At 37.8% G+C, this 24,201-nt stretch overlaps 1 protein-coding gene across 1 annotated transcript in view; it reads left to right on the forward strand.

Annotated features, from left to right (window-relative positions):
- Positions 1-944: 944 nt before the first annotated feature.
- A2M (alpha-2-macroglobulin) overlaps positions 945-24,201 on the forward strand; it is a 77,150-nt gene continuing 53,893 nt past the window's right edge. Inside the window, exon 1 of the mRNA XM_021092376.2 lies at positions 945-1,082. Within this exon, the coding sequence (XP_020948035.2) occupies positions 997-1,082 (86 nt within the window). The 5' untranslated portion in view covers positions 945-996. The remainder of the gene's footprint in view (positions 1,083-24,201) is intronic.

Here is a 24,201-nt window from a genome sequence, read left to right on the forward strand (position 1 = left end):
GACTTATATATATCCGTATAAGCAAGCTGAGGCAAGGCCAGGGGAGAGTGCAAAGATGGTGTCTTCCCACCCAAGTTCCCTACGAGTATATCTGTAGTCCTAGATGAAGGGCTGAAGCCTGTCTCTCAGGTTGAAGCTCCTGGACAAGAGAATCTCTTTTTCACAGGCAGACTGGAATTATGTTTCATTCTGCTTTCTGTGCACCATCTAGATGTGGTAGCCTGCCTAGAACTGTCTTTCCAATTGTTAGAGACCTGGGGGGAGGAGGGGACTGGGAATGTTAGTCCCTCTGGCCACCAAACTAGGTGCATGGTAAGTGCAGACTGTGCTTACCTCCCAACCTTAGCAAGGCTGCAGGAGAACATGGGGGATGGGGAGCATCTGCAGCTTTAATGACACAGAGGGAAAGTGCTGCGAGTAGGGCTTGCCTGCAGCTTGAGCAAGGCCAGGAGAGAGTGCTGGAGGTAAGGCACACCTGCAATTTTAGCGAAGCATAGGCACTTTTTTTGAATTATCTTCTCTCAGGGCCTCTTACTCAATCCACTGTCAAGAAGTCCCCCTAAAGTTATACCTCACTCGGTCCCAGAAATGAATCTGCCTTCAGGAAGTTACCGCATAGTGACATGTTTTGTGACCTTTAAAGGCAACTTTCTTTGAAACCTGCTGATAAGAATTTTGAAGGAGTTAAAGAAAGGTGAGTTAAAAGTCCCTCATCAGGAGCTCTGCTATCAAAGTCAAAGAAAGGTCATTCTTACTAGAATGTAAATGTTATCCTCTGGAAATTCTTCAGAGCCTGTCAGAGTTTAGCCTTGAGGGTAATGAGGCAATCACTGAGAGCATCAACCCTTTCAGGAGAATCTGTGCCCAGCTGTGAACTCTATTTTGGGTGGAGCTTGTTTGCAAATAGCAGCCACATATAACACCTGGTAAATCTGAAATGTCTCAGAGAGCAGGCAGCAGGCAGGGAGAAACGATACCTGCGATTTACTCCTCGCTATGGAGAGAGACAGATTTCTTCATTCGCGTCTCATGCTGTTTCTCCTCTCCCTATTTTCTGCCAATGTCTCAGATTCTGCAAAACCGTAAGTCTCCCTCCAAGTCCCTTGCTCAAGAATCTGTTTTTTATTTCAGTCTCTCCCTGATATCTTTGCCTTGCCCTTCCTATTAAATGCTACCCTTCCATTCCTTAAGGTAACTTACAGTTATAATAGATTAATATATTTTTTCATTCATGTACCCTACATTCTTGAAATAGTGTTTTTCATTGAGTCAATAACAGTCATAAATACAATAAGTAGTCACTAAAAAGCATGATTTGATTAGACACTGAAACCACAGACCTCACTTTCACAGAATTGTTCTTTCAGATGGAAGGTGCTGACTATAAAAATATTTAAGATGTACAGTTTGGAGTCATTTGAACTCATATTGTAGATTCTATGTGTACAGAAAGTAATAAAAGTGTTAAGTTATATCATGAGCATATAATTTACAAAATTCCTACTGTGGAAAACTGACAAGCAATTCAATTTCTCTAACAAATAACTGTCTCAGAAAGAGAGGAGAGCAAGCCTACGGAATTAAAGAGATTGAAAAAGTATATCAATCAATCATAATGTATAAACCTAATTTTGATCTTGATTCCAAAGACAGTTTTTTGAAAAACATCATGACATTTTCACAAAAAAGTTATAAATGTGCACTGGCTGGATATTTGAATATTCATGATATTAAAATACTTTTGCTAAATGTTTATGTATAATAAAATAATGTGTGTGTTTTCTTTTCTTTTGGAAATACATACTGAAATATTTATTTGCTTCACAATGATAGTAGGAAAGGTGAATTGGTGAAGAAAGTAGATGGGAATGTGGATGGGATGTAGGTAAGGCAAGAGTGGACACAGATTGTTGGCCATTAGAACTGGGTATTGTGACTCTAGTAGTTTATTATGTTCATATAACACTGTGGATATATTTGGATTCATTACATTACTTTGTCTAATTTTATGTACGTTTGAAATTCTCCATCATAAAAACTTAAAAAAAAACAATGAAAGTTACCAATAATTTACTATTGAATAAAAATTGAAACATAATATATCAAAATACCTAGTTCATTTGTTTAAATACCTGATACACATAGAAGTATTTTACAAACCTTAACTAACTATATGAATTGAAAAATCAAGATTGTTAAATGGTTGGAATGCATGAGAAAAAAACCTAGAAAAATGGAAAAAAAAAAGAAAACATTGACAGAGAAGTTGTGAAAAACAGAAATTAATAAAACAGAAGCCAACAAAATGATATAATTACAAAAACAAAAAGTCAGTATTCTAAACATTAATAACGTAGTAAATTGAAAGCCTAGCCGAAAAAAAGACAGTACCCTAGAAGAATGAAAATTGTACAAATTATCAAAACTAACATTAGATTATTTTGAAAAATTGAATAAACCAGTGACCTTAAAAGAAAGTGAATTAGGAGTAAAGAGTATTCCTTCACTTACAAAAGACTTGTAAAAATAATTTTGTATTTTACCGAAAAGCTTTACCAAGCTTTCAAGGAAATGATAATCCCTATCCTAAAAAGGCTATTGAGAAAGCAGAAGAAGAATACCCATACAATCACTTTAGAGTTTAATATCAGAGATGCTGTTTGGGAAAGATCCTTAGCATTCTCCTTACTTGCTGCAAATAATAATAAATCCTTCCTTTTTCCAAAAAAAAAGAGTTTAATATCATAAGGATTATAATAAAGAGAAGAAAATTAAATATCAATCTCACTTATGAACATAAAAGTAAAATGCAAAAGAAAATATTGCCAATTTTTTCCAGTTGTGTATTTAGTTGATTTTACATGAGCTGCTATAACAGCTCTAAACTCAGTGAAACTCTAAAACTCAGTGAAAAAGCACAGTAACCCAAGCAGATGGAGGCTTTGTCATTTTCAGTGTGTCACTTCTAAAGCATACTCATCCAGCAAGCAAAGAATAAAAGAAAGTGAAGGTGCCCATAGGAAGTTTAAATGTGCCAAACCTGGATATGATGTACATCACATTTACTTATACTCCATTAGCCAGAATTCAGTCACATGATGAGACAGTCAGTCTATCAGTGTATTCAGGAGGAAAGGGAAAGAAATTTGGTGTAGAACTAGCCAGCCTCTACTACAAGTCAAGTAGCTATGTGTTCCAGTTATAAATCTAGAGTGCAATGAATTAAAACAACAATTTATTGTTTTTCTCTTGTGGTTCTATGGTTTGGCTGGGTTCACTCTACAGGGCAGTATTCGCTTTGGTTCTCCCTTGCAGTTGATGTTAGATGTTGACTAGCGCTATGGTCCTCTGAAGATTCAGCTGGACTAGGTGTCCAAAATAGCTCCCCATGGAGCACATAGTTCATGCTGGCCATCCCCTGGTGGCTTATCTAGAAATGTTGACCAGAGTGTCAACACACATCCTTTCCAGATAGTTCAGGAGTCTCACAGCATGGCAGCAGGATTCCGAAACAGAGGGTCCCAAGTACAAGCATTCCAGGGAACTAAGGCAGAAACTGAAAAGTCTCCTAGGACCTAGCCTTGGAAGTCACTTAGTATCACTTCCATTGTTGACCTGTTTCCAAAAGCAAGTAATAGGTAGGGCAAGGTCGAATTCAAGGGGAGGGAATTATATAAGGCCATGAAGGAAGGCATGGTTTATTGAGGAATCACCTCTAGCCATGCTGCCTTCCAATATTTGATGCTTGGCATATAATGACAATAGCCTCAGGCTTAAAATCCAGGATCTTGTCATGTAAATTAGGTCCAAGTACAGATGAGACTCACTGGGGTCATCTACCTTAACTGCAGTTCCTCAAGCATAGTTTATACCCATCTGAAGACCTGTATATAGATCACTGCCCCTGGTTCCTGTCACAGAGGTCCCAACCCTTGTAATATCCTAAGTGATAAGAGTACTAGGAGTTATCTTTTGTTCAAATATTTGGTCTTTGACCCTAGTTCCTGATACAAAGTTCCTAAATCCATTGCAATCTTTTAGGTGATAGGAGGTCTTTTCTTCTAATGAGGCAACTTTGGGTGGGCTCCTGGATAGCTTCAGGGTGCAGGCTGGTCACCAGAAAGAGCAAGCCATGAGTAGAATCTATTCTGCCCAAAACAATGGCTTCAAACTCTACACCTCAATGTTCTGGGCTGCTGTGCCCTCTGCTGTTTCAACTTCATGTCTGTATAATTCTTCATTCAGTTGGGTTGATTTACAAAAACCATCTCCATCAACCTGATGGTGTCATCTCTCATTTACAGTCTTACTGTGGATCTCCGTCTCTGTTTTCAGCATCCTGTAAATGGGCCATTAGGAAAAGGAAAGGAGCGAAATTGACATTCGCTTGATTCAGAAGCCCACTTTTGTTTCAAGTCTGTACTTTTGGTCACAGACTTCTCAACATACTTGTGAAGGAATTTTGTCCATTCATTTTTTAATTTTACATGAGTTTTCTTTTCTTCTCTCTTTTTTTTAGTAGGAAAATCAAATACTGATGTGATTTTATATTTGCATGGCATTTTAAACACCTCAGAGATTTTTCCATACATCTCACTTTATCTAAAATGTTCCAGAAAAAAAGCCAGAAGCCATGTGAGAAACCATTCTCTATGGCCTTACTGTAGCCCACTATCACAAGGCACAGTATTTCACAATGGGAAACTTGGAAAAAATCTTTGAAGATGATCCAACAGATCTGAATTAGAATGTGAGAAAGAATTTTGTACAAAACAAGAGATTTCTCAATCACAGGAATTACACAGGCCAACAGGATGGAAGGCAGGAGGTCAGGTCAGCCAGAAGTCTAAGAATTCTCTTCCTAATCCAGACCACTTTTCGATTCCATCTTCATGTTTTCTAGAGAGAAGAAACTGCGTACTAATCACTTCCCTCAAATGATGCATATAGTACTACTTATTACTATGCATTTTGATCCCTTTCTCATGATATCAAGTACTGCTGACTCATTTTTTTTCATAAGGGATGGTGGAAAGAGAAAACAGAGATCAGCACATTTTCCTAACATCTCACTGCTCCAAGAAAGCAAGTTTAGTTTCAATGCTGGTACTCTTTATTGAATCCTCAGATTAAAATTCCAGATTTCCTTTACTTAAAAAACTAAATATACAACTACGTGTGATCCAGCAATCCCACTCCTGAGAAAGCCATAATTCCAAAAGATATATGTACCCCAATGTTCATTGAAGGACTATTCACAATAGCCAAGACATGGAAACAACCTAAATGTCTGACAGAGGAATAGATATAGAAGGTGTTGCGTGTGTGTGTGTACATACACACACATATACATACATATATATACACACTATGGATTACAACTCAGCCATAAAAAAGAATGAAATAAAGTCATTTGCAGCAACGTGGATGGAACTAGAGATTGTCATACTGAGTGAAGTACATCAAACAGAAGAAGACAAACATCATATGGCATCACTTATTGTGGGATCTAATAAAAAAGATACGAAGGAACTTACTTATAAAATAAACTCACAGATTTCAAAACCAATCTTATGGTTACCATAGAGGAAACCATGGGAGAGAGAGAGGAATTAGGAGAATGGGAATAATACATACACACTACTGTATAAAATTGATGATTAATAAGAACCTATGGTAATTTGAGGGAAACCTACTCAATAGTTTGTAATAACCTATATAGGAAAAAAAGAATGGACATATGTATGTGTATAACTGATTCAGTTTGTTGTGCACCTGAAACTAAGGCAACAGTGTAAGTCAACTATACTCCAATAAAAATTTTTTTAAATTAAAAATAATTTCCAGATTTCCAGAACTATACTTTTGCTTGTAAAAACAGAATATTTATATGTGTGGGTAGTAATGGCATTATTGAATAAGGACCAAAGAAGAAATTGGGAGATGAGTAATTTTATTCACTGTTGTATAAGAAAATCCTAACCTAGGTGCCTAGCAACAGAAATCTCTACATGTTTTTATTCAATTATGTGAGGTTATGGAGATATGGAGATTCCCATGTGAAAATGGAAATTTCCCAAATAATATCAAGACCAGCCTGCTCTTCCCCCTCCCTTTATCTTTTTTCTTTATTCCCCAAAAAAGTTCACACAAACAAACCTTAACTGAACCTACACATGCTCACTTTTCTTTTCCCCCAAAAACAAGATACCTCTGTTTTCCCAGCACTTTCCCTTTCCTAATATGGAAGAATAATTTACTAAAATATTAACAAGTGTTTTGGTTTCACTGCTGCAAAGGATTTAGAAGGAATGTGATCTGTGCTGATTCTTATCCTCTGGTATTTTCTCTTCCCTTTTTCAAAAGTGGAGCCAAGTTCTTGTGTCCTTTTTGCCTTAAGAATTTTCAAGGTTAGAAACAGAGGGTGCTTAACGATAACTTTGTGAAAGCCCTGGTTACTTGGGCAAATTACATGCTCCTGAGGAAAAGGAAAAAGAAGCCTTTTGCAGGGAGGTTAGAGGAGAAGCCCCACTGGAAGGAAATATTCAAAACCAGGAGGTGGGTGGAGGTTTATGGGACCCAGGACAGTGGGTACCTGGGGTCCCCTGCATTATTGTATCCAGGGTAAAAGGCAGTATCTCTAAATGACTGTGTGAGGTAGACTCTAGGTCACAGAGCTCCCAGTCTCAGGAAATAGTCTTTTGTCCAAATACAGCATAGAGGCAGCCAAGCAGCCAGACCTCCAAGTGGCTGAGAGGTTGGACAATGGCATGGCCATATCAGGAGTGATCAGTTTCAAGCAAAGACTAAAGCAACTTCCCAAATATTTTGCTCCACAGACCCTCACATGGGGAAAGCTCTAACAAAAACTAAGATTAATTCTCACTAGGAATCTTAGAAGAATGGGAACAGAGTCAGATTTAAGTCAAACTAAAGAAAATGAAGCAATGTTATATTGAATTGAAGTATAAATGACCTATAATACTATGTTGGTTCCAGATGCACAACCTAGTGACTTGATATTTCTATGTATCACAAAATGATCACCATGATAAGTCCACTTACCATCTGCCACCACAAAAAGTTATTACCATATTATTGATGATATTCCCTATGTTTTACATTTAACCTTCATGACCCATTTCATTTTCTAAGTAGAAGATTGTACTTCCTAATCTCCCACACCTATTTCACTAATTCCCCACACCCTTCCCCCATGGCAATCATCTGTTCTCTATATCTATGAATCTGTTTCCAATTTGTTATATTTGTTCCTTGTTTTTCAGATTCCACATGAAAGTGAAATCACATGGTATTTGCTTTTCTCTGTCTACCTTATTTCACTTAGCGTAATATCCTCTAGGTCCATGCATGCTGTGACAAATGGCAAGATTTCATTCTTTTGTATGGCTGAGTAATATTCTATTGTACATGTATACCACATCCTCTTTATCCATCCATTTGTCAGTGGACACCTAGGTCGCTTCCATATCTTGGCTACTGTAAATAGTGCTACAATAAACAGAGGGGTGCATATATCTTTTCAAATTAGTATTCTTGTTTTCTTCAGTTAAATACCCAGGAATGGAATTGCTGGATCTTATGGTAATTCTATTTTTAATTTTTTGAAGAATCACCACACTATCTTCCATAGTGGCTGTACCAGTTTACATTCCTGTCAGTCCCAGAAGATTCCCTCTTCTCCACATCCTCACCAAGACTTGTAATTTTCCTTTTGATAATTGCCATTTTGACAGGTGGAAGATGATAGCTCACTGTGAGCGCCTCCATCCCCGCCATGTATTCTCTAAAGTAACCATCTTTAAAGTGATCCTCTAAATATTTAAAATAGTACTCATCTCAGTCATAACAAGAGACAAAACTTTGCAATAGCCTAGGGGCCCTACCTGATCTGTGTCCCATCCTCCTCCTCCTACCCTCTGACTTATATCCTGCTCTCTTCCCCTCAGTCATTCCATTCCAGCCTTACTAGCCTCCTTACTCTTTCTCAAACACACCTGGACACACTTCCATTTATGCAATTTGCATGTTTCACACCTTCACTTCCTTGAAGTCTTTGTTTAAGTGTCATCTTTAAGGAGGACGCTCTAACCACACCACATACATTATATATATGTATGTGTGTGTGTATATATGTATGTATATATACACACACACACACGTTTGCATGCACGCATGTGCACACACAGGCACACTCACTCCTTATCCACTTTATCCTGTTTTATTTTTCTCTACTGCATTAATCACCATACACACACACACACACACACACACACACACACATATCCAGTTTACAATTTTTCTCTCTCCACAAGAATAAAGTGCCATAAGAATAGGGATTTTGTTTTACTTACTGATATATCTTCAGACTCAGAACAACCCCTGGGACATAGTAGGCACCCAATAAATACATGCTGATGTTAATACTGCTTGAGTTCGAATGCTGACTTTAATACGTATAACCCGCGTAATTGTCAACTCAGATAGTTCAATTTTCTCATCTAAAAAGTAGAGGTAGTAATGGTAGGAACTTTGTGGTGCTGTTTTAAAAAAATTACATAATTCACATAAGGAATTTAGCACAGGAAGCCTCAGTAAATTTAGCTAAAATTAATTAAAAGAAAATGCACACACACACAAACCCATTTATCATTATACTCATGCCCCCTGGCAGGGGCAGTATCTATGCCCCACTAAGAAACATAGGGTATGCCTTAGGCATTTAGGTGGAAAAGGCTGGATTCTGTAAAATCCCGAAAATAGATTGACTATCTGATTTCTACCTGTTAGAACAAATAACACAATGAAGACTGCCACCACCAAATATACATGGCCTCGTGAAATGCCCAATTAAAATTACAAATAGCAGAAAAATATGTGGAAAACAAAATAAGGAAAAAGAAATGGGCACAAATATAAGACTGTAAAAATTGTGACAGATATTAAATCAATTATATCAATAATTACATTAAAAGTCAATAGTCTAAGTATCCAATTAAAGGACAGGATTGTCAGAGTGGATCCAAAAACACTATCAACTCTACGTTGCCTTCAAGGAACCCACTTCAAACACAAAGACATATATTAATTCAAGCCAAAAGGAGGAAAAAAAAAATACCAAGCTAACACTAATCAAAAAAAAAAAAAAAGCAAGGGTATTTATATTATATTAATTCCAGACAAAACAGACATCAGATCCAGGAAAATTATCAGGGATAAAGAGGGGCATTACAGTATAATAAAAGAATCAATTCTCCAATAAAACATAAGAATTCTTAGTGTACACATGCTTAACAACAGAGCATCAAAATAGATGAGGGGAAAACAGATAGATCTTCAAAAAGAAATAGATGAATCTACTAAAACAGTCGGAGATTTTTAACAACCCTCTGTTAGAAATGAACAGTGACAGCAGACAGAAAATCAGTAAAGATGTCGCACCATCAATCAACTGCATATAATTGACATGCACAGACTACTTAGTCCAAAATCAGCAGAATACACATTTTTCTCAGGTCACATGGAACATTTATTAAAAGAGATCATATTCTCGTCCATAAAATACATCTTAACAATTTAAAACAATAAAAACAGCACAATATCTGTTCTTATAACAAAATGGAATTAAACTAGAAGTTAATAACTGAAAAAGAGCTTGAACATCGCCCCAAAAACTTGGAGACTTAAGAACATATTTCTCTTTTTTGCCTTTTTTTAGGGCCACACCCAAGGCACATGGAGGTTCACAGGCTAGGAGTCGAATCAGAGCTGTAGCTGCCGGCCTACATTACAGCCACAGTAACACAGGATCCGAGCCATGTCTGCAACCTACACTACAGCTCATGGCAATGCTGGATCCTTAACCCACTGAGCAAGGCCAGGGATTGAACCCATGTCCTCATGAATACTAGTCAAGTTTGTTAACCACTGAGCCATGATGGGAACTCCTTAAGAACATATTTCTAACTGACATATGAGTCGAAGAAGTATCAAGAAAATTTTAAAATATCTTGAACTAATTGAAAATAAAAATACAAAATAAAGTACACAAAATACAAAATATATATATATATATAATACAAGATAAAAATAACAAGGTTTGTAGGACACAGCAAAGACAGTGTTTAGAGGGAAAATCATAGCCTTGAGTGCATACATTAAAAAGGAATAAACGTCTAAAATCAATAATCTAAGCTTTTATACTAGGGAACTAGAAAAAGAAGAATGGATTAAATCCAAAGCAAGCATAAGAAAAATATTTTTTAAATTAGGGCAGAAATCTATGAAATTGAAAAGAGAAGGAGTTCCCATCATGGCTTATTTTATAATAACTATAAATGAAGTATAACCTTTAAAATTTTTGAATCACTATAATGTAGACCTGTGATTTATACAACATTGTATAGCAACTATACTTTAATTTAAAAGAAATCTGGAGTTCCCATCATGACTCAATGTTAAGGAGCCTGACTCGTATCCATGAGGACGCAGTTTCAATTCCTGGCCTCACTCAGTGGGTTAAGGATCCAGCGTTGCCATGAGCTGTGGTGTAGGTTGCAGATGCAGTAGGGATGTGGCATGTTGCTGTGGCTGTGGCATAGGTCAGTGGCTACAGTTCCAATTCAACCCCTAGGCTGGGAACTTCCATATGCCACAGTATATGGAATTTTCTACAATCTCTTCCAAAAGATAGAAGAGAAAATACTTTCTAACTCATTTTATGAAACCAGCATTAACCAAATACTAAAACTGTACCAAGACAACATGGGAAAAGAAAACTACAAACCAATATCTCCATGAGCATAAAAATCTTGAAGAAAAAAAAAAAAAAGGAGTGAAGCAGATCCAACAATGTATAAAAGAATGGTACACTATGACCATGTGGGATTTATCCCAGTTATGCAAGTCTGTTTCAATATTTGAAACCCAATTAATGTAATCCATCATATCAACAGGCTAAAGAATAAATTGATATTATATGATTATATCGATAGATGCAGAAAAAACATTTGACAAAATCCAATATCTACTCATAAGAAAAAAAAAAAAAAACTCTCAGCAAACTATGCATAGAGAAGAACTTCCCCAACATGATATTTAAAAAAGCTTACTAAAAATCTGCAACTAACATCACACTTAATGGTGAGAAACTAGAACTATCCCACTAAGAACAGGAACAAGGGAAGAATATCCCTATTCATCATCCATTTCCAACATCACACTAGAAGTCCTAACTAATGCAATAAGACAATAAAAGAAGATAAAATCATACCAATTGGAAAAAAATAAATAAAATTTGCTTCGTTCAAAGACAATATGATTGCCTATGAAGATATCTGAAAGAATTGACCAAAAAAAAAAAAAAGATTCCTGTGACTAATAAGTGGTAAGAATAAGGCTGCAGGATGCAAGGTTAAGATAAAAAGTCAACTGCTCTCCTATATACTAGCAGTGAGCAAGAAAATTTGAAATTAAAAACACAATATCATTTACATTAACATCCCCCCAAATGAAAAACTTAGCTATAAGCCTGACAAAATACATACAAAACCTGTAAGAGGAAAATTTATAGAACTCTGATGAAAGAAATCAGAGAAGAATTAAATTAATAGATTTTCCACGTTCGTGAATAGGAAGACTCAATATTGTCAAGTTGATAGTTCTCTCCAGTGTGATCTATACACTCAATGCAACCCCAGTCAAAATCGCAGCAAGTTACTTTGTGGTTATCAACAAACCTATCCTAAAATTTAATATGGAAAGGCAAAAGACCCAACACAACATTTAAAGAACAGAACAAAGTTGAAGGGTAAATGCTCCCCAACTTTGAGACTTATAACGCTACAGTAATCAGAGGGGTTTTGGTATAAAAAAGAAACAAATGATCACTGGAACAAAATAGAGAGCCCAGAAATTGAGCCACATAAGTATCGTCAACTGATGTTTGACAAAGTAATAAAGGCAATACAATGGAGCAAAGATAATCTTTTCGACAAGTGACGCTAGAGCAATTGAACATCCACATACAAAAGAAAGAGAAAGAAAGAAAGAAAGAAAGAAAGAAAGAAAGAAAGAAAGAAAGAAAGAAAGAAAGAAAGAAAGAAAGAAAGAAAGAAAGAAAAGGAAGGAAGGAAGGAAGGAAGGAAAGAAAGAAAGAAGGAAAGAAAGAAAGAAAGAAAGAAAGAAAGAAAGAAAGAAAGAAAGAAAGAAAGAAAGAAAGAAAGAAAGAAAGAAAGTTCCCATCATGGCTCAGTGGTTAGCAAATCTGACTAGGAACCATGAGGTTGTGGGTTGGATCCCTGGCCTTGCTCAGTGGGTTAAGGATCTGGCGTTGCTGTGAGCTGTGTAGGCCGGTGGCTACAGCTCCGATTGGACCCCTAGCCTGGGAACCTCCATATGCTGCTGGAGCGGCCCAAGAAATGGCAAAAAGACAAAAAAAAAAAAAGTAAGGGATCTAGACACAGACCTTACATGCTTCATAAAAATTAACTTGAAATGTAGCATAGACTTAAATGTAAAGTACAAACCTATAAAAACCTAAAAGACAACATAAGAGAAAATCTAGATGATGTTAGTCATGGTGATGACTTTTTAATTTTATTTTTAGTGTTATAATTGTATGTTATTTAACTAACAGTAAATCAAGTGAAAAATATAAAAATAAAGCATCCCTTCAACAGAGCTGGTAATGACTTTTTTAGACACAACACCAAAGGCACTATCTATGAAAGAAATAATTGATAAGCTGAACTCCGATACCATTAAAAACCTGCCTTGTGAACGACTTTATCAAGAAAATGAGACGACAAGCCACAGACTGGCTGTTCTATTTATTTTAACTAGATACTAATTAAGCAACCTCTGAAGGAATTGAACTTAATTCCCTCACAGAATGAATAGCATTTTACCAAGATAATCTTATCTCTCTAGGCTTGTCAGTTTATTTTTACTTAATTCCTTAATTTTGCTTATTTTATAAACAGTACATGTGTGCTAAAGTAAATTTGGGAAATGTCACAACCACATAAGTAAAAATCAGCTCTCTACTCCTTTCCTTCATTTTCTGAGTAATTCAGTCCAACACCACTAGATGGGGCTAGATCAGATGTATGTCACATTGAGTTGAAGACCATTAAGATAGGAGACAGTGGGGTGTACCACTCTGACAAAGGAGGGTAGCCTACTCAGAAGGTAGCCTTTGCTCTGTCAGCCAGAGCAAAACGAGGAGGGGGTTCTTATAGAGGGGCAGTTTATGTGTGGGACATCAGGAGCCAAATGGAATATGTACGAGTTTATATATGTATATACATATGTATACATATATATATATGTTTAAACATAACTCTCTAGCTCTATTTGCACATAGGAGTAGTGACACCCCCAAAATAATGGGCATGTCCACAGCTCAGTTCTTGATTTCTAAGGTCAGTTGCTAAAAAAAATAAAAATAAATCCTTAGAGAAATATTGATTTCAGGTCTAGAGAAGGAAAATTATTAGATGAGCCTGAAATATTTTGGACCAGAAGATAAATAATTGCTCAAGAATGATCAGGATATGTCAAAAGGACTCAGAAGCCAATTTAAACGGAATTTTATTGGCCAAAGCTGGGATAATTTGAGCCTCAAAATAAAGAATGGAATACAGATGATAATCCATTCAATAAAATAGGAAAACATGACTCTATACTGACAAACAAATAATCACATTGAAATTTTGATGAGAAGTAGGACATTTAAATGGTCCGAGCACCTCTCCATAAAATATTTATTAATTACAAAGGAAAATAATAAACTTATAGATCAGAAGTCTGGCACATATCACCTTAATCAAGTGATCGGATTTAACATCACCAAAAATGGAAGAAAATGAAATATATGCCAACTGATAGGTTACAATAAGAACACAGCATCACCCTGGGGTATTCCTCCTGAAGATGTAGATGCCTTCTGGACATCTCTACCTGCATATCTTATAAACACACGAAACTCTGTGCCCTCCTCCTCACTTTGCCTCATAGTTCATAGAAATATGAACTATCTTGGCAATGGGATTATCAACAATCAGCTAAGTCTCCTCTCCCTTCATTCTAAACCCTAATCTGAAGCACCATGATCTCCCACCACGGCAAGAACAATCTTTCTGTGTGACAGCAGCATCACGGTGGTGTGAGATGCTCTCTTTGTCTCTCTCCTTCACTCTACAACCAGGAAAACATACACAACTCAACAAAGATACCTCTGCCCAACATACCAGGACTTCAGAGAATTCCAAACATCTGAACACCTAAAGGTGAGTGGACTGGGACAGGTAGAGGAGGGAGAGCCAGGAGAAGCCTGGAGGCAGTGCCTGCTATCTTGGACCAACAACCTGAGTGGCTGAGCCCAAAGCCCCAGACAACCTGGTAACATCAGGGGAGGAAGTGCACAGGACACTGGCCTTCATGCTGCAGGGGTGGCCACAGCCACAGGAATTGGACAGCAAGGGCAGCAGGGCCTGTCACCCTGTCCCTCCAGCCACAGACATTCCTGAAACTCTAGCCCTCCCCCACCACAGTTTCAGTGTGCATGAACCCAACAAACTCATTCATGGCAGAGATACATATGACCCTGGATCCTCCCCCTCCTCCTCCCCTTACAGCACCAGAGCCTACAACCCAGGAGGCTCTGGATATGGCAGAGGCACCTGCCGTCCTGGTGCTCCAGGTGGTGATACTAGTGACACCACCAGCAGCAAGGCACAATGATCCTGGAGGCACAATCGATGGCAACTGGGACCCAGGGCAGCACCTCTGACAAAGGCAATGGGGGTGGAAAGTGACGATTCTCAAATATAAATGGAAGTAGTTCCGGCAAGAAGACCCAAACACTTGTGCTATCGTGCACCCATTCAATCTGTTGAATGTTTCTAATCAAGTTAAAAATAAAAAGTTTTATCTAGAGAAGAAAGGCGTTTGCTACTTCAAATATGCTGGCAGAGGAACAGCTCATCCAGAACCATGAATAACCACGGTAACATATCACAAAATGAAAATCTAACTGACAGAATTCAAAATAGCTGTTATGAAGAAGCTCAAGGAGCTACAAAGAAATTCAGAAAGGCAGTTCCATGAGCCCAGGAATAACATTAATGAACAGGGGAAACACTTTACCAAACAGATTGAAATTCTATAACTATAGGCAAAGAGAAACTAGAGACAACTCAATAAATAAGATGACGAATGCATTAGAAAGCATTGAAAATAGAGCAGACCATATGCAAGAGAGAATCAGTAAGTTAGAAGATAGAAATCTAGATATGGTACAAGGGGAAGAGAAGAGAGAAGTAAGATCTTTAAAAAAAAAAACAAAGAGTTCCCGTCATGGCGCAGTGGTTAACGAATCCGACTAGGAACCATGAGGTTGCGGGTTCGGACCCTGCCCTTGCTCAGTGGGTTAACGATCCGGCGTTGCCCTGAGCTGTGGTGTAGGTTGCAGACGCGGCTCGGATCCCACGTTGCTGTGGCTCTGGCATAGGCTGGCGGCTACAGCTCCGATTGGACCCCTAGCCTGGGAACCTCCATATGCTGCGGGAGCGGCCCAAAAAATGGCAAAAGGCAAAAAATAATAATAATAAAAAAATAAAGAAATTTTATGAGAATTACCCAACTCTAGTTCTCTTATATTTTCCAAGTATGAAATTATCTCCTGTTCAAATACTGATTTTACTTTTTCCTCATAATCAATACGTATTTTATTTTATTTGTATTGGCTGAAATCTATAGAAAAAACTTGAGTAGTAGAGATCGCCTTTTTGTCTTATTTCTGACTCACTGTAAGTACTTTAATGTTTTCTTATTAAGCATGGCACACCTCTCTGGGGATTGTCAAATGCCCTTCCTACGTTTATGGGAATAAAATGCATTTGATCATGGCATAATATGAGTAATTCTTGGGTGTGCTGCTGGATTACATTTACTAACTTTTCATTTAAGACATTTTATCAGTATTCATAAGTGACATTAGTCTCTTTGTGTTACCTTTGCAAGGTCTAGATACCAATGCTATACTCAGTTCATGAAAAGAACTTTGAGTTCCTTGTTTTCCTGGTACTCAGAAACAATTTTGATTTTATTGGAATTGTCACTGGTAATTTGCCATAAAAAATTGCTCCAGCAGTGCCGACTGTCATGTTTGTTGAAGTAGTGTTCAGGCTCCAATGGTCAGTGTTTTGTTTAGTCAACATTTTACACCCACTCGAGTTCACAAAGAAAGAATCCATTGCATTTCTGGGAAGAGTTATTCACTGTGAATTCAGTGTGTGTGCAATAAATATTATGGATGGAGAGATGGAAATAAAGGAAAGGAATAAATTACTGATAGCATGGGAGGATGAGGTGGCCATTGTCTAATGTAATATTGGTAAAGAATCTAAAGAAATCACATCTTTATTTTTAAAAATATAGGGAAATGTGAGTCATGTAGTTGTCAGTAAATTCATAGCTTAGTTTACAATCAAATTACTACGCCTAGGATGGTGATAAATACATCTTAACTTGGAAAATGTTCTCTAATAAAACACTTCAAGTTCTTACTACTTAGTTTTTTCAGCTCTATGTGTTCTGTCAGTGACTAAACACACAAAAGGAAGTGCTTATCAGTTTTGCAAATGACAGTGCTGGGAAAGACAACTCTGTGGACACTGGAATCACACTTGAAAAACTGAAAATAAAGACCAACATTTGCCAACAGAGTATTCTTTTATACATAAATTTTAGTCATTTATTCTTTCAGCAGTTATTTATTGAGCACCTAATATGAAGATCTGGGCATCGATATGTATATATACGATATAAATTGTGTGTGTATGTGTAATATCACATAGGTACCTGCAATATATCTTATGTCATACAATCATTTATATTTATATATAATGTTATATGGTCACATATATATATATATATGTAACAGAATATGTGTAACAGAAAATGCTATGGGCATCTATCTAGAAAAAAACATTACTTGAGAAGATACATGCACCCCAATGTTCACTGAAGCACTATTTACAATAGCCGAGACATGGAAACAACCTAAATGCCCATGGATAGAGGAATGGATAAAGAAAATGTGGTACATATATAGAATGGAATATTACTCGGCCATAACAAAGAATGAAATAACGCCCTTTGCAGCAACACGGATGGACCTAGAAATTATCCTACTAAGTGAAGTTAGTCAGACAGTGAAAGACAAACATCATATGATATCACTGTTTTGCAAATAAGAAAAACAGAAACAGACTCACAGACTTTGAAAACAAATGTATGGTTACCAAAGCGGAGAGGTGGGGGGCAGGGGCAGGGATGGACTGGGAGTTTGGGATTGGCATACGCACAGTGCACACTGTGGTAGAGGGAATGATTGGCCAGTGGGGACTTGCTGTACTGCACAGAGAACTCTGCCCAATGTTCTGTGATAATCTACATGAGAAAAGAATCTGAAAGAGAATGGATGCATGTATATGTATAACTGAATCACTTTGCGGTGCAGCAGAAATTATTGCAATGTTGTAAATCAGCTCTACTTCAATAAAACTCTTAAAAAAAAAAGAAATGTGCTATGAAGATAAAAAGCAGGGTAAGGAAACAGAGGACACTATGTAGGGGACTACTATTCTGGCAGAGTGGTCAAGAAGGGCCTTTGTGAGAAGGCCGTGGAACAGAGAAATGAATGAAGTGGAAGAGAAAGCCATATGCACATCCCAAGTGCCCAGGAAGAGAAAACAGGGAGTGCAAAGTCCTGAGGCAAAAACGGGACTTGTGTATTCTAGGAATAGGAAAGAGACCAGTGTGACCACAGCAGACTGATTAGGGCAGAGCCAAGCCATGAAAGACGAGATCAGGAGTTCCCACTGTGGAACAATGGGTTAAGGATCTGGTGTCTCTGTGGTGGCACGGGTTCGATCCATGACCCATCTCAGTGGGTTAAAGAATCTGGTGTTGCTGCAGTTGTGGCGTAGGTAGCAGCTGCGGCTCAGATTCAGTCCCTGGCCTGGGAACTTCCATATGCTGCAGATGATGGCATTTAAAAAAAAAAAAAAAAAAAAAAAAGGATGAAATCAGACCATGGGAGGGAATAGCAAAGTCCTGTAGGGTCTTGTAGGCTTTGGTAAACATTTTGGAATTATTTTCAGGATCATGGAGCACTGTTAGAAAAGTTTCCCAGGGGATGGCATAATTAGATTTTTATTTTGGAGGATTTATTTTGGCTTTTGTGAGAGAATGTATTAAAAGAGATCAGTGGAGTTCCCGTCGTGGCGCAGCGGTTAACGAATCTGACTAGGAACCATGAGGTTGCGGGTTCGATTCCTGGCCTTGCTCAGTGGGTTAACGATCCGGCATTGCCATGAGCTGTGGTGTAGGTCGCAGACGCGGCTCGGATCCCGCGTTGCTATGGCTCTGGTGTAGGCTGGCAGCTACAGCTCCGATGAGACCCCTAGCCTGGGAACCTCCATATGCCGCAGGAGTGGCCCAAGAAATGGCAAAAAGACAAAAAAAAGAGATCAGTGGTAAAATGTGGAGCAAGTTAGGAGACTTGCACTAGTAGAGGCAAACGTGTTTTAGACTAGAATTTTGGTAGATAAAACAGAGGAAAGTGAGTCTATTGAAGATATATTTTGACTTGCTGCTAAACTTTAGGCTGGAAGTCGCAGAAAGGGAGAAACCAAAGATGAATCCACATGTTTTGGCCTCAGCAACGGGTTTAATGGAGGCACCAGTTACTGAGAGGAAAGGTACTGGAAAGAGAAGAGGAATCAGATGTTTACTTTTGAACATGTTGAATCTGAGGTGCCTGGGTGACTTCGGTAGAGAATCAGAGTAAGCCATTATAAATACGATTCTGAATCAGAAGAGAGCAGTTAAGGATCGTTTGCAATGAGAAATTGTTTGACAGGGAGATTTTAAATATTGTCTAAATAGCGTATTTAGATCCCTAAGGCAAGGCGAGATCCCTTTGGAGAGAATGTGACTTGAGAAGAGAGGAAGTCAGAGGACCCAACTTTGAGACACAGGGAGGTTTAAGTGTCAGGAAAACAAATAGTAAAGGATTCTGAAAATGATTGCCAGAATCAAAGACGTGTGGGGTATTGAAATCCAAGTGACAAAATTGCTTCAGGAAGGAGTTCAAGAACAGAGTGGGCAACTATGTCAGCTGCTTCTGAAAGACAGAATAAAATGAGAACGGAGAATTGGCCACTGAGGTCGGCAACGTGGAGATCACGGATAACTGACAAGTGGAGATAAAACCTGTTGGGAGTGGGTTTTATGAAATATGAGGAAAAGAAGAAATGGAAGTCATAAGTTTGGACAAATAGTGAGAGATTTGTGGAAAGGGGAACCCAAAAATGGGGTGGTAGATAGACCGCTATGCATAGTCAAGATTTTTGTTTTTTTGGCAGAAGAAATATATATTTATATGCTGGTGAGAAAAATGAAATTGAAAGGAGAAGTTTTATGGTGTAGTAGAGAGAAGAAAATAAATTTAGTAATGAAGTTTTTAAGTGTGCCAAAAAGAATAAGTTCAAGTTTTTTTAATTTTTTTCAATTAAAAAAAATAAAAGAGTTCCCTTTGTGGTGCAGTGGAAATGAATCCGACTAGTATCCATGAGGATGTGGGTTCAATCCTTGCCCTCACTCAGTGGGTCAGGGATCCGGTATTGCCATGAGCTGTGGTGTAGGTCATAGACGTGGCTTGGATCCCACGTTGCTGTGTCTGTGGTGTAGGCTGGCAGCTGTCGCTCCAATTCAACCACTAGCCTGAGAACTTCTATATGCAAAGGGTGTTGACCTAAAAAGCAAAGATAAAAATGAAAAAATTAAATGATGGCTTGGATTTAGATGCACACACGTTCATCCAGTGCAACACAGGAGAAGACAGAGTACACAGGTACAGATGCTGAGGAGCTGGTAGCTTCAGTATTGAGGGAAGATGATGAGAAATTTCACTTTTGATCACTTCCATTCTTTCTCGGTGAAATAAGAAGCAATATCATCAGTTTAAAGAAAAGGAAAAGAGCATTGATTACAAAAACAATGACCTGGGAGAGAAGGATATGGCAGCCCTGCATGGAGGCTGTGTTTGTACCAGACAGTCCTCAGGAATTCAAAGTGAGATCTGTCAGTGTGCTCACATGTTTTTCACCAGCCACATTTTTAATTTTGATGCCAGTGAAGGTAAACGCCCTAATGGCAGACACATATGGTTTTTGTTAGCCACAGAACAGTGTCTGGTACAAAGTATGCATTAAAATATATGTGGGCTGACTAAATAGTATCCATCCTCTCCACTTGACTGCTTTGCTTGCCGAAATACGCTCACTATTCAATGCAAAGCCTGGTTCATAGTAGGCTTAAATATTGACTGAAATGGATGAAAGACTCAATTAATCAATCTCTATTTTTCCTTAACTTGTGAAATTTATACCCAACTCCCTACTGAAAAGCTTCACTGAATATCTCAAGAGAGCCTCAAACTCAACATATCTAAGACTCTACCTCATAGTTCCCCAACATCTCTTACTGCAAGACCATCCATACATTTGCCCTAGTGAGAAACCTGTAGTCATCCTCTATTTATCACCTCTAAAATGGAAAAATCCATAACTATTTCATAAATATTTGAGTAAAAACAAGTAAATCAAAGTAATGTGCTTAGCACAATGCCTAGAATATAGTGCCTATAAATATTAGCTATTATCAGATTTCAATGATTCTAAGATACACATCTTTTCACATCTCTTACAATCTATAGTGTATCATAATTTAATTAGATGAGTTTTTATCCTTTAAGAAAAAAAGATAAATGTATTAGATAATGGTGTCTTTTATCAATAGTGTATCAGTCAAGATAAAATGCAGTAATATAATCCTTCTCTCCAATATGCTCATCAAATATTAAGCTAATAATCAAGTCATGTCCAGTAGGCTTCAAATCCAAATTTATCTCCCTCTTCACATTGTTGCAACATTACTTTAGGTCTTCGTTTTCTCTGTCTATTGAGAATGCATTGTGCGTTTGTCTGTGTATAATCTAGGAATCCCTCTGGCAATAAATAACAGAAAAACAACTAGCAATTGCTAAATAAACAGGGAAGAAGGCCATAGGTTGACATTCCAAGGTTGACACAATTATGCAATAATACTGGCAGAGACCAAGGCCCTTTCTATCTTTTGGACTTGCTTAGCATGCAGACCTTGATCCTACTGCTCGTTGCTTTGTCAACTCAAGAAGCCATTGAAACCTCCGGCATTACGTCCATTTTCCATGCAGGAAGAATAAATAAGAACATTCGGTGATGTGCCAATTTAACTTTCTCTTTTTATTAAGAAAGCAAAAGTTATCCATAAACCTTACCCAGAAGTTTTCCCTTTATATGTCACTCGCTAGACTAGATCAAATAGTTACCCACAGTTTGAGGGTGGCGAAGGAGGAGGATGCTGTGTGAGTAGTTAAGCCACAGAGAATCATCTGCCATAGTTTGGCAAATATCCTCTCAATTTTTGAGACTTAGTTCAAGAGGTACATCTTGAGAGTTCCTGTTGTGGCTCAGTGATAATGAATCTGACTAGCATCCATGAGGACACAGGTTCAATCCCTGGACTTGTTCAGTGGGTTAACAGTCCAGCATTGCCATGAGCTGTGGTGGGTTGCAGAGGCAGCTTGGATCCCACATTGCTGTGGCTGTGGCGTAGGCTGGCAACTATAGCTCCAATTCAACTCCAAGCCTGGGAACTTCTCTATGCCACAGGTGCAGCCCCAAAAAGACAAAAAAAAAAAAAAAGTTACATCTTATCTATTTACTTTTGTTGAGTTCATTATATGTTTATCATTTATTTAGCACCTAGTACATACCAGGTATGGCTGTGGGCACCAGGGATTCAACAATGAGCAAAATCCTTTTCCTTGTGAAACTTCTATCCCAGCCTTGAGACTCTGAACCAATATTTTTATTTCCAGTAATTTATCTTAAAAACTACTCTGCAAAGACAGACTTGCCCATTGAAGCAATCAATAGAAAACAAAAGTTGATTATTGATATGGTATTGATTAATTATAATATGTATATATAAAGTAGTGATTTCAAAAAATATATCTCAACATAGATATTTATGCTGAAGTGGGAGGTTATCTCCAATATATATAGTAATAGAAAAAAACTGCACACCAAAATTCATAGTATAGTAAAATCACAATTTTTAAATAAAATCCATCCTAAAATTCATTTGGAATCTTGAGGGACTCTGAATAATCAAACAATTTTGAGAAAAAAAATGAAGTTGGAGGATTCACACTTCTTGTTTTCAGGACATTCCAAAGCTACAGTTACCAAAATCGTGTGGTACTTGTATAAAAACAGAAAAATAGATCAGTGCGAGAGAATAAGAGAGCCCAGAAACAATCCTTACATATATGATCATATATCTTCAACAGCAGTGGCAAGACCATTCAATGGTGAAAACATAGTCTCATCAACCAACGGTGCTGGGAAAATTGGATAGCCACATTCAAAAGAGTTATTCTGGACCTTTATCTTACACCATGAGCAAAAATTAACTCAAAATGGATTTTAAAAAACACATGTATGACCTAAAAGTATAAAATTCCCAGAAGAAGGAGTTCCCTATAGTGTTGTGGGTTAAGGATGTGACATTGTCAATGGCCCAGATCACTATTGTGGCCAGGGTTTGCTCCCTGGCCTGGGAAACTTGCACACACTATGGACACAGCCAAAAAAAAAAAAAAAAAAAAAAGCAACCTCCCAGAAGAAAACAGAGGACGTAAGCTTTATGGCATTGGCTGATTGGATGCACCAAAGATTTCTATGCTACCATAAGCACAGGCAACAAAAGCAAAAATACATGATTGGGACGACATCAAACTTAAAAACTATTGTATATCAAAGAATACAATTAACAGAGTGAAAATACAACCTATGGAATGTGAGGTAATATCCATAATATATAAAGAACTCCTACAACTCATCAGCAAATAATCAAATAACCGGATTTTTTTTAATGAGCAAAGGACTTGAATAGGCATCTTTCCCAAAGATGATATACGAATAGCCAATAAGCATATGAAAGGATGTTCAGCATCACTAATCATCAGATAAATGCAAATTAAAACCACAGTGAGGAGTTCCCGTCGTGGCGCAGTGGTTAACGAATCTGACTAGGAACCATGAGGTTGCGGGTTCGATCCCTGCCCTTGCTCAGTGGGTTAACAATCCGGTGTTGCCGTGAGCTATGGTGTAGGTCGCAGACGCAGCTTGGATCCTGCGCTGCTGTAGCTCTGGCATAGGCCGGTGGCTACAGCTCCGATTCGACCCCTAGCCTGGGAACCTCCACATGCCACAGGAGCGGCCCAAGAAATGGCAAAAAGACAAAAAAAAATTTAAAAAGTTTAAAAAAAAAAAAAAACCACAGTGAGATATTATGTCACACTCAATAGGCTAGCTACTACCAAAAAAAAAAAACAAGATATGGAAAAATCACTATGCATGCACGATTGGTGGGAATGTAAAACAGTGCAGCTGCTGTGGAAAACTAGTTTTCACTTAAGAGACTCACCAGATGAAATAACATTCTTATTTTGGAAAACGAAATCATTGAAATATTAAATGCCTGTGGCTAATAATAATCTCTAAAATCCTCACACGTATTTGCTCCTAACAGTCAGGCTTACATGCTTACTCAGAATCATTGTGGTATACTGCCAAATCTGTTTTTCAGTTGCATTACTACAATTACAAATTAAATAGTAAGAAATTGCATAATCTGGAGTTCTAGTAAGAAACTTTATAATCTGGAGTCCCCCTTGCGGCTCAGTGTGTTAAGAACCCAAATAGTACACGTGAGGATGCAGGTTTAATCCCTGGCCTCACTCAGTGGGTTAAGGATCTGGCATTGCTGTGAGCTGTGGTGTAGGCCGTGGATGTGTCTCGGATCCCGTGTTGCTGTGGCTATGGTATAGACAAGCAGCTGCAACTCCCATTTGACCCCTAGCCTGAGAACTTGCATATGCCTCAGGTGTGGCTCTTAAAAAAAAAAAAAAAAATTACAAGAAAAAAAAATGGAGTTCACGTTGTGGCACAGTGGAAACAAATCGGCCTAGTAACCATGAGGTTTCTGGTTCGATCCCTG

Source organism: Sus scrofa, chromosome 5 (genome assembly GCF_054392235.1).
Source record: "Sus scrofa isolate SSC_HxYL_T2T_F1_AM1 chromosome 5, Sscrofa_HxYL_maternal_Yorkshire_Landrace_v2.0, whole genome shotgun sequence".
Lineage (NCBI taxonomy): Eukaryota > Metazoa > Chordata > Mammalia > Artiodactyla > Suidae > Sus > Sus scrofa.